Source organism: Haliotis asinina, chromosome 3, assembly GCF_037392515.1.
Source record: "Haliotis asinina isolate JCU_RB_2024 chromosome 3, JCU_Hal_asi_v2, whole genome shotgun sequence".
NCBI lineage: Eukaryota > Metazoa > Mollusca > Gastropoda > Lepetellida > Haliotidae > Haliotis > Haliotis asinina.
The window spans coordinates 76,738,986-76,752,667 of record NC_090282.1 but is presented as its reverse complement, the minus strand read 5'-3'; the positions used below and the strand labels follow the sequence as shown (position 1 = coordinate 76,752,667).

The 13,682-nt window shown below is 38.1% G+C and overlaps 2 protein-coding genes across 7 annotated transcripts in view; one reads left to right on the top strand and one right to left on the bottom strand.

The window, feature by feature from the left end:
• Positions 1-5,670, bottom strand: part of LOC137278484 (centrosomal protein of 120 kDa-like) — a 35,105-nt gene extending 29,435 nt beyond the window's left edge. Inside the window, exon 1 of the mRNA XM_067810838.1 lies at positions 5,328-5,670. Coding sequence (XP_067666939.1) covers positions 5,328-5,373 — 46 coding nt within the window. The 5' untranslated portion in view covers positions 5,374-5,670. The remainder of the gene's footprint in view (positions 1-5,327) is intronic.
• A 201-nt stretch (positions 5,671-5,871) lies between these two features.
• Positions 5,872-13,682, top strand: part of LOC137278482 (casein kinase I) — a 54,212-nt gene continuing 46,401 nt past the window's right edge. For all 6 annotated transcript variants that reach the window (XM_067810837.1, XM_067810834.1, XM_067810835.1 and 3 more), the window contains exons 1-3: positions 5,872-6,396; positions 6,602-6,642; positions 7,267-7,336. In XM_067810837.1, coding sequence (XP_067666938.1) covers positions 6,213-6,396; positions 6,602-6,642; positions 7,267-7,336 — 295 coding nt within the window. In that variant the 5' untranslated portion in view covers positions 5,872-6,212. The remainder of the gene's footprint in view (positions 6,397-6,601; positions 6,643-7,266; positions 7,337-13,682) is intronic.

The window sequence follows — 13,682 nt, the reverse complement described above, 5'->3', positions numbered from 1 at the left end:
AGATCAATGTCAACACCAAGGATGGTATGAAAAAAATTAAAACATAACCTGGAATGTTAACCATGACCTTCTGCAACAAAAAATGAATAAATCAAAGTCTCTCTTCTTGTTCTCTTGTACTCATATCTTAACTCAAACAAAAAAAACCACAAAAACAACTGAACTTCACATAGCGTCCAACAAGTTAAGATGTAATATAGTCTCTTAGTTTCAGAGGAGTTCTGATTATACGCCCACTCCTGGTTTGTCTCTCAGTCTAATTTGGTTGAGGTTGCTCCTCAGGTTTGCTAGTACTTAATGTCCCATTGACTGGCTTGGTTGATGTAATGTCAGACTGAACCTCAGGCATACTTGGTGCACATGCACTCGGAATGTCAGTTTGCAAGTTGAAATGGAATGGTCTTGGACCACGGATATGTTTCCTGTTCCTTCTGTAAGTGCTACCATCCTCCGTCATCACATTGTAGGATCAGACATTAACATGCTCCTGGACTTCACCTTTTCTCCAATGTTTATCTTTACCAAAAGGTTTTAAAAGCACAATGTCACCTTTGTCTAGAGGTGTAAGAGGTTTAGCCTTTCTGTCGAAATAAAATTCCTGCTTCTTCTTTTTCTGATGAAGTTTTCTTTTCACATCTTTGCAGATTTTTGGAGTTAACTGTTTCTGATTTAAAGTTAGAAGAGTTCTAGTCCTTCTACCAAACAGTCTCTGCACCAATGAAGTTCCCATATTTTCAGGTGGTGTATTTCTCCAGTCAAGGAGAGCAAGACATGGATCTGACTTTGACTCAATTGCTTTCCTCATGAGATTTTTTGCTGTTTTGACAGCATTTTCAACTTTCCCATTAGACTGTGGGAAATGTGGTGAGCTGGTAACATGAGTGAACTCGTAACTTTCAGAAAAATTGCTAAAAGCTTTCGATGAAAACGGCGGACCATTATCTATCATTAATTCTCCAGGAATTCCATGGCGAGCAAAATTCTGTTTCAATTTTGAGATCACTTCACTTGCAGTCTTATCATGAAGTCTGTGAATCTCAAAAAAATCAGAGTAATAGTCAACACATATGACATAGTCTCTTCCATCTAGTTCAAAAAGGTCTGAAACAACTTTCTGCCAACTTTGACCAAACAAGTTACATGTGTCACACTTGCTAATGTACTCAGCAATGTCTTTGTTCATGTTAGGCCAGTAAACAACTTCTCTGGCTCTCCTCAAAGATCCCTGGATACCAACATGACTAGCATGCAATCTCTCGAGTACGTCATATCTGACTGAAATTGGAACAACGAGTCATTCACCCTTGAAAATCAAGTCATCTTGCACAGACAGCTCATCTCTGAATGTAAAATACCTTAGCAAAGGTACTGGTACATTAGAACTGTCTTCCGGCCAGCCATCTCTTATAATTCTGGCCAACACTTCTAGATCACGGTCGACCTTGGTTGCAGATCGAATCTTCTCAAGAGTTGTGGATGATACAGGTACAAAGTCAACCATATTGATATGTTGAACATCTTTTTCAAGATCACAAGTAGTTGGCTTGGTAAGAAATGCACAGCTAAGTGTATCCGCCATGAACATTTGTGTACCCCTTCTTGCACTCCACATGAATGTCGTACCTCTGCAACCTGAGCATCATGCGCTGAAAACGTTTTGGTGCATTAAGGATAGATTTCTTCAAAATAGTCTCAAGTGGCTTATGGTCTGTTTCAACATTGACACTACGGCCATAAACATACATATCAAACTTCACCAGACCAAACACTATGGCTGATAACTCCTTTTCAATTTGTGCGTAGCTCATTTCTGTTTGTGTCAAAGCACAAGAAGCATACGCAACTGGCTGCCCATTCTGCATTAAACAAGTACCCAAACCCTTTTCAGATGCGTCACACTGCACAACAGTTTCAAGATCTTTAGAGAAGTACTTGAGCACAGAAGGTGAAGATATGATCCTCTTCACTTCACTCAAAGCTTGTCCATGAATTGCTGGATCCCAACAGAATTCAACAGTTCTCGTAATGGAGCTGTAACTTCAGACAACTGAGGGGCAAACTATTGAACAAAATTAGTCATACCCAACAGCTTCTAAATGCCTGATTTGTCTACAGGATCTGGCATCTTGATAATTGCCTCCACTTCTAAATGCCTGATTTGTCTACAGGATCTGGCATCTTCATAATTGCCTCCACTTTAGAGGGATCGATTTTCAAACCTTCAGCTGAAATGATGTGACCCATATATGACACTTCAGTTTTCCTCAGCTTGATTTTGTCCTTGTTCAACTTCATCCCTTTCTCTCTACATCTGTTGAGAAGAGATTTCAACTATCATGGTCATCAAGTGCTTCTTCAAATGTATCACCAACACCGAAAACCAACATGTCATGTATTGCCTTTGTACCTTGTAAACCTTGCAAAGCAGATTCTAAAGGTCTCTGAAAATTCTTCTGGGGCTGGAGCTATCCCGAATGGCATTCTTTTGCACCGGTACCGACCCCATGGTGTGTCAAAAGTAGTCAACATACTACTCTCATCATCTAAATTGACATGCTAGAAACCATTCTTAGCATCAACAACTGTAAATACTTTGGCTCCTGATAAGTCTGGCAACAAATCCTCTATAGTTGGTGTTGGATAATGGTTCCGCTTTAATGCCCTGTTTAATGGTTTGGGATCCAGACACACACTGATCTTCCCACTTGGATTTGTCACAATAACCATAGCTGAAATCCAATCTGTAGGGACATACACCTGTTCAATAATTCCCATACCCTCAAGTCGCTTGAGTTCAGACTTTAACTTGGGTTTTAGAGCTAGAGGAACTCTCCTTAAAGGTAGTTTAACAGGTTCAACAGTCTTGCCAATCTCTAAATGCAAACTTCCTTCGAGTTTCCCTTCACCCTTGAAAACATCCACATACTCTTCAAGTATATCATCAGACATACCCACAGACATTATGTTCTCATAATTTACTGTTATCAACTGAAGAGCTTGTATGGCCTGGGAACCAAGGATTGGCTTCACATTGTCATTGACAATAACAAACTGCAATTCTTTCACATCAACAATCTTGGGGTTTCGAACTCGGAACTCTGCATTTTCCAACAGCTTCCAGTGATGTGTTGTCATACATGATTTATGTTGTGTTTGACTGAAGATAACACCCATGTCCATTGAACACACGATCAAACAACTGTTTAGGTAATACATTTACAGTAGTACCACAATCCAATTGGAAATTGACAGTGTTGTCATCAATCTGCATTCTTGCAAAAAGCTTTTTTGGAAAGTCACTCTCTGTTTCTTGTCCATTATCACCAACAGTCAACACATTCTTGGCATCAGAATCATCTGAATCATTTTTGTCTGTCTCGACAAGATTAACTCTAGACTTCTTCCGTTTGAATTTACCAGACTTTGGTTTGGCCTTCTCTGTACACTTCAAGGCAAAATGGTTTTCTCTCTGGCAGATATTGCAATTGGCTCCAAAAGCTGGACATTTATTTCTGTCATAGTCGTGTGATTGTCCACAGAAACGACAATTGTTTACTAACTTCTGATCTGACTTACCAAAAGTTCTTTTATTCAAATCAGATCGTGATTTAGGTCTTCCAGGTTTGTTAGAAATAGCTGAAATCTGTTCACTTTTCATTTCTTGAATCTGAATGTTTGTACTCACACAGGCTCTGCATATTGAAATACACTTCTCAAGAGTAAGTGCCTCACACTGCAACAATCTCTTTCTCGTAGCACTATCCAGAATACCCATCACAACTCTGTCACATACCAGAGAGTCAGCTAAGGCTCCATAATTGCATGATTTTACTAGTGTTCTCAACACTGCTATGTAGTGATCAAATGTCTCTCCATTTTCCTGATCTTGTTTGTTGAACAAGTATCTCTCATATGTTTCATTTGTGGCACCTACACAGTAGATAACAAACTTTCCTAAAACTGTATTTATATCTTCCTTGGCCTGCTCATTATCAAGATGAAATCCGTCAAATATGTCCAATGCATCACTACCTATGGCACTCAAAAGTGTAGCTGTCTTGAAACTTGATTCCTCATCAACCAGTCTAGCAGCGATGACATAATTGTCCCAATTTCTTTTAAATCTTCTCCAATTCTGTGCAACATTTCAGTTCAAGTTTTGGAGGTAAAGGGATTGCAGAAGGCAAATATTTATGCTGTGTAACCTGTGGTAGCTGCTGTTGCTCACCGCCCTCTGCCATACTTGCGACAAATATTACAAAGCGCCTCAGCAAGTCTAGGTCGAAACACGTGGTGTCTGCTTAATACAACGAAATGTCCATTTGAAATGTTCATTTGAAACAAACGAGGGAAATAATCATCTGTTATTTCTAAATGGCTCTCGCTCACAGGGTTGTCCCACATAAGACGTGTATGTTTGTGCCTGTTAATTTGAATTTTACGAACAAACCTCTGCACGAAAATGGAAGGTCTGACCGCACACAGAGTAGCATTGACACTATCGTATCGGCATGGAAATCTTGAAAAATAACATTCACAAGATAATGTCATTGAATTATTATACTTGTCAACATTATTGGGGGTTTTGATCCGTCTTCTGACACCATGTTACGTCTGTGGTTTCAGGCAAAAGGCAAAGACGATTAACATGTGTCTTCTTTATTTGAGTTCCATAATGATGAGCGAACAAGGGAGATCATCCTGACATGGACCTTACAAGCATACCGCTACATAGCCCTTGCTTTAGCACACATGAAATTTGAAAGCAGCTGTTTGTCTCTATTAAAATTACACATTTTCTTCCAGAAATCATTATTCAAGTTAAAATGTTAAGAGATGTGGTTCATTTGGCACAAACTGAAGCTTCCTTTATGTCTCAAACATAGTATTGTTTTACGCTAATTTTAGCAATAAATTTGTACATATTCTGAAACCTAGAAATGCAGATTCAGAAATGTGATGATGTAGATTGAAAAGAACGTATACATGTTAATAATTGTAAAAGAAAGATTAACCTGCGTAAGTTAATACTCATTCATCCTCTGATATATATGGGGGAAAGAAAGGAACTCTTTCACAGTTTACTCTAGTTCACATTTGTTAACACAGACTTTCCAGATAATGGAAGTATGGTGAATATATCATGATATATTCAGTCAGGACATCTCTAAAGTGTTGTGATTCATGTAATGTTCTGTGATTTCAATGAAACCGCTGTATCAAAGACGAGATCAGACCTGCAAATTTGACAGGTGCTTTCCTTTCCTTGTTTGCAACATGAACATGCACAAGTAATGAACAGTAATTAAAACTCAACATAGACATACCTTCCAAAACAGAAATAACAACAAGATAACGCTCCTTTCCCGTCATTTCAAGCAAAATTATGCAGCTAAACTTGCAAAAACATGCTCCTATCAGCAGAGTCAAATTTCGAAAACATCCGCCATACTTGTTGACACGGAAGTGACGTCAAAGTTATAATCAGCTGACGAATTTGACCTATCCTTATGCCGTTTAAATTATTGTAACCATTTGAGGAATGAGTAAAATTACTTCAAATGATTGTATCATTTAAACGTTTGGTTTTCATCTGGTTCACACACACAGAGGTTTATTTGTTCGTTGTCAGCAAATAGACAGTTCCGCACTTGGTAACGGGGAATCCCTAAAAGCGCACGCAGCCGGATGAATCCTTAACATCTTCCTGTTCATATTCATCCGATGCAAAAACGTAAACCCCGACTATTTAAAGTGAAAAACTCTTCAAGATATTATATGTAAATGCGTATGGACCCAATCAAACCTTTTGAGAAAATACTTTTGAAATTAATATGATATATATACCTGCCCTTCAACAATTTGCGGTCGCGGATGAATTTGGGAGAATCGAATGTTATAGTTCCCCAGCATAGACGGCCTTTGAGACAGGAAAACAAGATATCTTACGGAGGAATATATTAATTTGTTGATCTAATTATTCACATTCGTTGAAATGAACGAAAGGAATGGGATCTTTTGTTTATCTGGTACCTAGCAGAAATGTTTGATTATTCACGGAGCCCCAAAGAAGAACCAGGAAGGGGCATTAGATGGGGCTTGGCAGCCCTGGTCGACTAGATCGCCCATTTGAGATCAATCTCCGATTTTATTTCAGTTGGATACCTACCTCCTAGTTAATTTTTAGAGTGGCTCTCTACATAAAAATCCCCATGAGTACACCAAAAAGAGAGTACGAAAAAAGTGACGAACAAACACGACGGAAATCTAGTGCCAGAAGCATGCACAGTTCAAACCGGCAAAGTGCTTCTAGCAACTCGGGTGTGCTCATGGTTGGGCCAAATTTTCGAGTTGGAAAAAAAATTGGATGTGGAAACTTCGGTGAACTGCGTCTAGGTAAGTATTACTGTACTGATTATATCACCAATCTCTCATGTATTTCATGTGTGTGTTTGCACTTGTGACCTTAATTTAAAATAAACAATGACGCTAATGAGTTCCAGTACATACTGAGGTTTGGGTAGTTTTTCAGGCTGCTTTGTATGATTCATCCTGTGATGTCATATTTAACTTGATAACTTGATTAACATTTGTTTTTCAGGCAAGAATCTGTACAACAACGAGCATGTGGCAATCAAATTGGTAAGTGTAAGAACAGTCTGTCATCCATACATATTGAACAGTCAATGACAGTATTATTTTGTTTATTTTTCCTCATGCTTTTGAAGTGTTTACAAACAGTTGAATTGACATGTAGAGTGTGTATATTGATGGTAGTACCCCCAAGGATTACTGTGAATTAGAAGTTAACAACAGAAGCTGATTGACCAGACCATGTTTTTACCTGTTGTGGTATGTATACACGTACAGAGGTCAGGTAAACTACAATGGTGCTTGTCTCAGCTAAACCTAAAAACTCTGGTAGATTTATTATTCTGTTCATTCTGCATTCACCTGGTGTACTAGTCTGTTGTCCCTTTCATCCTTGGAATGCGATTTCAAGGATAAATGTGAAAGTGAATATGCTTTTTGGAATGAATTTCCAAACTTAGACATGCACATACTTTTCACTAAATATGTTTTTAGAAGAAACTTTGTGAACTAGTGACACATGCATCAGTGGTAAACAAAATTCAGCAATATCAGTAAAAATGTTCAAATTGTTATTAGAAAATGTTTTGTCTGGTTTTTTGTTTTGATTGATCATGCAGATGCTGTAAGTGTTCCAAAACACATTATATATGTTTCCCATTTGTTCATTCTCAGGAGCCTATGAAATCTCGGGCACCACAGCTACATTTGGAGTACAGATTCTACAAACAGCTTGGACAAGCAGGTGGGAGAAGATTATTCTTTTTTTCTTTGTCAACAACGTATAAGGAGAGTAGGCCTGATTTGAAATCTTTCATTATGTTTTTGCCCTTAGATTGCTTTTCATAGGAATTCTTGTCCTATGTTTGAATGCTTGTGTTATTCTTACAAGAATGAACATCCACAAGGGGATGCAATCAGTGAGTGATGTTTTATGCCACCCTTGGCAATATTCACACTTAATGGCAATGGTCTGTAAATAATTGACACTGGACCACACAATACAGTGGTCAACAGCATGAGCATTAATTTACACAAGATACGATGACATGTGTCAACCATTCCCTGACCAACCTGACCACCATTCCCGTTAGTTGCATCTTACAAGTATGATTGACTGAAGATCAATTCTAACACGAATGTTCACAGGTCAGGTATGCATTCATGTTAGTTAGTTATTGTTATTGTTAATGACAATGGAAACAGATCATGGCTTGCCATGTTACTACAGTAGCCTTTCCAGTAGCCTGGATCAAGTCCACATTTGACAGTTTTATGTCCGCCATCCATTAAAAAATGTTATATTTGATTCTGTGCGCACCAACGACTGATCAAGCATTGTCTTATGCACATTAGCTAGCAACACTGCAACATCGTTTAAATGTATCTAGCCACTTAAACCTTGGTAGTGAAGGGCACACATTAAAAAAACATACACAACCTGGTCTATCAATGGGAATTAACTGGTTTAGCCTGTGGCCACTTGCGTCAGTGGGATCTTTTGAAATTGAACTTCTCTTCCCAACAGCAGAGAGAACTGTTGAAATGCCACAATTCATCTCTTATCCACTAGAACTTGAGTATATGAAAGCCTTTATTTGATGCCAGATCATGAAAGAACTTAGTTCTATGCCACACTCAGTATTATTCCAGTTACATGGCCGCGACCTGTAAATAATCAAGTTTGGACCAGACAATCCAGTGATCAACATCATGAGCATAGATCTGCACAATTGGAATACAATGAAATGTGTTTAACATCTGATCCTTTTAGTCACCTTTTACAACAAACATGCTAGGTCATGTGCTCTGTTCGAAAAGTAGCAACAGGTTACTATCACTATGACCCTTTATATGATTCTATGGAATTTTAGAGTAATTTGCATTGCCTCCATGCATTCACATAACAGAATACACTCTGGCCTAAAATAGGTAATCTGGTAATCTAACAGAGGAACTGTGGCATTCTATATCTGGCAGACAGACCTGATTTTCATGTATAATGAACATAGTGAAATCTCTCTCATTTTCCGTGGATAATATTAAAAATGATGTCACAATTTGTTACTTTGGTTGCATTAAAACTATCTTTTGGTTGTGTCAATTCTATTAATGGCAGATCAATAGTTGATGTGATCATGATGATCTGTAGTAATGTAATCAGGCTGTAGTTGAGTTGCCTTTATTGGTATCCATCTATCCTGTTACCTTGAGTCTGCACTGAAGTATCCATATGCTGTCCTAAGGTGATCAACAAGATTTGGAGTAGATGTAGACCGAGCCGTGGTCATGGTGTTGTAATATAACTGGAATATTTCAGAGTACTGCATTGAGCAACAAAATGTGAGTTCTCTAGTATAGGGTCTTGAGTAGATCAGGGTATTATGATCACTGTGTTCATTGAGAAATTTAATGTTATTTTAGTATAAAAAAACAAATGCACTGAAACTGAAACATGATTTATTAAATTTATTTTTGAAATTTTGGTGATGCAAATATCAGTGGTTGTACGTTGTTGAAAGTTTGAAATGTCAACCTGGTTTGATTCAGACATCTAGTGTCCTTTGCTGTTGTAATAGTACTGAAACCATGAACAGATCAATAGTCCTGGTTGTCAGGAGCCCAACTTCATCTGAGCCATGTGAGATCAACACATGCCAGACATCCCCAGCAACAAGTTTTAAAGTGCACGCCGTCCATCCAAGCGCCCATGCACATTTCCTTTTCTGGACCAGAACGTCCAAACTGCTACTATTTATATAGACTGGTCTGGTGGTGTACTAGTGCCTTTTGGTAGTTTTGGAATCCTGAATAAAACATTTTTTGCATTTCAATGGCAACAAGTTTGACTGACTGAGTTTGGTGTGCTGTTTTTCTCTGGAGAACTGTAAAACCTTTCAATATTTCTTTCTTGAACTTAGCACATACATTGATCTTGTGGTGTACTGGTGCCTTTTGGTTGTTTTGGGCTTTTGAATAAAATATATTTCTGCATTTCCATAGCAAACATTTTGTGACTGAATTAGGTGGTAGTGCTCCTTTCCAGAACGGAACTGTAAGATCTTTCAATATTTCCTCCTCAGACTTGGCACATAGATTGGTTTGGTGGTGTACTGGTGCCTTTTGGTAGTTTTGGAATTCTGAATAAAATATGTTTGTGCATTTCCATGGCAACAAGTTTGACTTACTGAATTTGGTGGTAGTGATCCTATCAGAAGCAGAACTGTAAAACCTTTCAATTTGTCTTCACCAAACATGGCACATAGATTGGTCTGGTGGTGTACTGGTGCCTTTTGGTAGTTTTGTAATTCTGAGTAAAATATTTTCAATACTCCCCTTCCACTTTGCCCAAACATTTGACATCATAACTTGTAGACATATTCATGAAGATTACTTTGCCATTGCATTGGAATTCAGATATTGATGACTGTCTTCTTCTTGTGAACCTTGGCCTACAATGCTCGAGTTAATAGATTGTTTGTGTTATGTAATAGTAATATGTGTTTTTAGGGGGGTTACCATAGCAGGAAGGTTATCACAGGAAGTTGTTGATTTATTTGAAATCATCCAAACATATTGTACAGCATTGTCATATCCTGTCTGTCATTGAAACCAGTGTCTACAGAAGGCAGTATACTGAAGGTCAGCGAGGAGATATCAAGATGATGTAGAGCCAGTTACATACTGAACCTTGAAATCAATGAAAGGATCTGATATCTAGGTCTTTGCTAACACTGTCACTGTCTTAAAATATTACTTGGGACAGGTTGGCATTGAGTCCCGTCTTGTCACTGGTTGCCACAACAATACTAAACACAGTTCAATTGGCAGTTGACTACAGACATCCCTCACCCAGTATTGGCAGATACAGACACCTGTCAAGCGGTGCATGTAATAGTTGACACTTGTCCATGAATAATTACCACGACAGATTGATCTCCTGGTCAAAAAGAATACAGGAACAGATTCCCATATCCCTAGTAGTAGTAGTATAATTAATGAAAACATTACCAGCTCAATTAACCTTTATCAGTACTAATTATATCCATTCACCACTAACTGCTTTTGTGTATCATGTGTGCTGTGTACAATGATCATATGTGATCAGAAAATGGCCTGTTAACTACAAGCCTTACAAAAGCTGTGTTTTGTAGATCAATAATTTTTTTTTTTTTTTTTATTCAAAGAAAATGGCATGAAAATACAACGTCTCTGTTTCAGTGTTATCAACTTACATGGTATAGAAAAAGTATTGTTAGCATTAAATATTACCCCAAACACATTTGATTTTTTGACCGTTGAACATAAGGGATGTTGTGGATGGATACATGAATATCTATTTTGGTATTTTCTCTATTGTTAATTTATTGTATACATATGAAAACATTGGCTGGTCATTGTGAGACTATCCATACACTGATCAATGATTAAAGGGGCACTGATGCGGAGCATTTTCCGTGGACTGGTGTAAACTTTTGTTATTGTTTTTCTCCCGTGAGTACCCGGATGATATCCCAGAATTCGTGACTGGTTCGTGACCTCTGCTGCGCAGTCCGTAAACGCAATTGATAGTTTAATTATAGACAGATCAACTGAGGTGAAGTCAATTGTACTTCATTACAAATGTATTATGAAAACAAATGAAACACTTTGAAGGTTAATCATCTGCCAGTGGTAGAAATGGTAAAAAACTATTAGGACGGAAAAATAACGAAGCCAATGTACGTCTCCATATTTTGTCTCATAACCCTAATTAGTTTATTGTCATATTTGTATGATTCTGAAAATTAATAAAAGAACACACGATTTGCTTATACTCGTAGTAAATTTCTAACATAACAGCAACATGTATACATTGTATAAATTGCCAATGTGGATCCTATTTCACACACATACGCGATCTAGTGTGTGTTTTCTGTCATACAGATTCTGCTGAATGCTACAACAAATAAATTAAAACAAAATGCAAATAATGAACGTAAAACAGACTAATTTTACAGCAACAGTGTCAGGCTACTACCTTGTTCAGGAATGTATCCATCAATATCCACGTAAAAGAAATCGTATTCCATTCATCTGCAGCTGGTAAATAATCCTGCTCTGTGTCGCGTGTCTTACAACTGTCTCATTTGCGAAAAAGTAACACATCGTTTCACGTCTTTCGTTGGTGAAAACTAGATATACCTCTCATTGGTCTCCCAAGATAGCACACCTGGCAACTAATTGTTTGATGTCCACTATTCTAAGTAATTTAGTTAACCAATATTGAGCAATCAATCAATCAACGCAAGGGTGGTTAATTCTTTGAAGGGAGGATGTTGTTTTTGCACTCACACTTTACGACAGGGTGTAGTCATCTACACACACTGCCTTTTGACAAATCCGCTAGAAGAACAAAAGTAATTAATCAATCAGTGTGTTATCGGATAATCCTTTGATCGATGTTTGTTTTTGTAACTCAGGTGATAAACCCTCTTGCATCACTTACATGCACATATTACATAACATACAATACATTTGCCATTACAGACCTTAATTTATAATGTTGAGTATTTACTCCAGACAGGAGAAATGCCAAATGGGAACCTTTGTTGAGTAACCGAAGTGGTGTTGCTACTAATTATACCTGTTATAAATTCATGAATTGACCATCAAGAGAATGATGACAAATAACACGTGTAGGTTTACACCATCAAACGCGAGTTACAGCAAGGAAGATGTAATCTCTGTGTCGCATGCAGCCTGAAAACACTAATGGGCCGAAACTGTTTTGAGGATACCAACGGAATTTCGTTACATAAGGAATACACACAGGCATTTGCTGTGTACTTTGGTAAATAAGTGAAATAAGTTTTTTTGTACGTAAGACAATTTTCAGATTTCTCTACCAAAGCCAAGGTCATCGTTTTTTTGTTTACGAATTCAAATAAATCAACTGTGTGTTTTATTATCATAAATAATAAACCATTGTAGCTACCATAGCTACCCAAATTTACGTATGCTATTTGCTATCACAGCTCAACCAACACTCAAAACTACCTAAATATAAAGCTTTGCAATCTTCCGTACTGAAACAAATGGCTTGCTACGTGCCTGTAGACATCATAGTTTCATGTAACATGATTAAATATCAAGGTTAAAAACACAGAAATAGGATCAAATTGGATCAGTAAGTATACCATCCAAGCATCCGAAAAGAACTACACTGCTGGGATATATGGTTACGATCAGACAATGAATACCATGGATATTTTTAAACAAATGGCATGTGATGGGCATCCGGCCTCCTGACTGTTTAAGTGAAGAAATTTTGCTAATATGGACAGGAACCCAGTTCCTTTGTCCGTCACGGTCGAAGGAGTGGGCACTGACCAATTTGCGGTCTGCTTTCGTAATTAGACCGTTGGCGAGAAGCATTATTCGCTCCGCATCAGTGCCCCTTTAAAGGATGCATACATGTCAAATTGAATCTGGTGTGTCTACCATGAAGTTTTCTTTGCAATGCCTGCTGACTCATTTTTGTGGGGAATTCAGCTCAAGGTAGTCATGTGAAGGTCATTCCTACATGTAAGGTTGCTGTAAAGATATTTGTGCCCTGTCTGTTCCATGGAGTGGTTAATCCTAACATGTAAAGCTGCTGTAAAGATATTTGTGCCCTGTCTGTTTCATGGAGTGGTTAATCCTGATATGTAACTTGTAAGGCTGCTGTATATTTGTGTACTGTTCCATGAAGTGGTTACTCCTACAGGTAAGGCTGCTGTAAAGATATTTGTGCTCTGTCTGTTTCATGGAGTGGTTAATCCAAACGTGTAAGGCTGGTTAATCCTAACATGTAAGGCTGCTGTAAAGATATTTGTGCCCTGTCTGTTTGATGGAGTCCTTCATCCTACATGTAAGGCTGCTGTAAAGATATTTGTGCTCTGTTCCATGGAATGGTCATTCCTGCATGTACGGCTGCTGTAATATGGATTGTTCACTGGTCGCGAGTAGGCCAGGGGCTCATGTACCCTTGAGGTTTGTTTGTGTTCCCCAAGCCCGTAGGACCATGGACCCAAGGACCAGCGAACAACATATTTATCTTACCGAACACC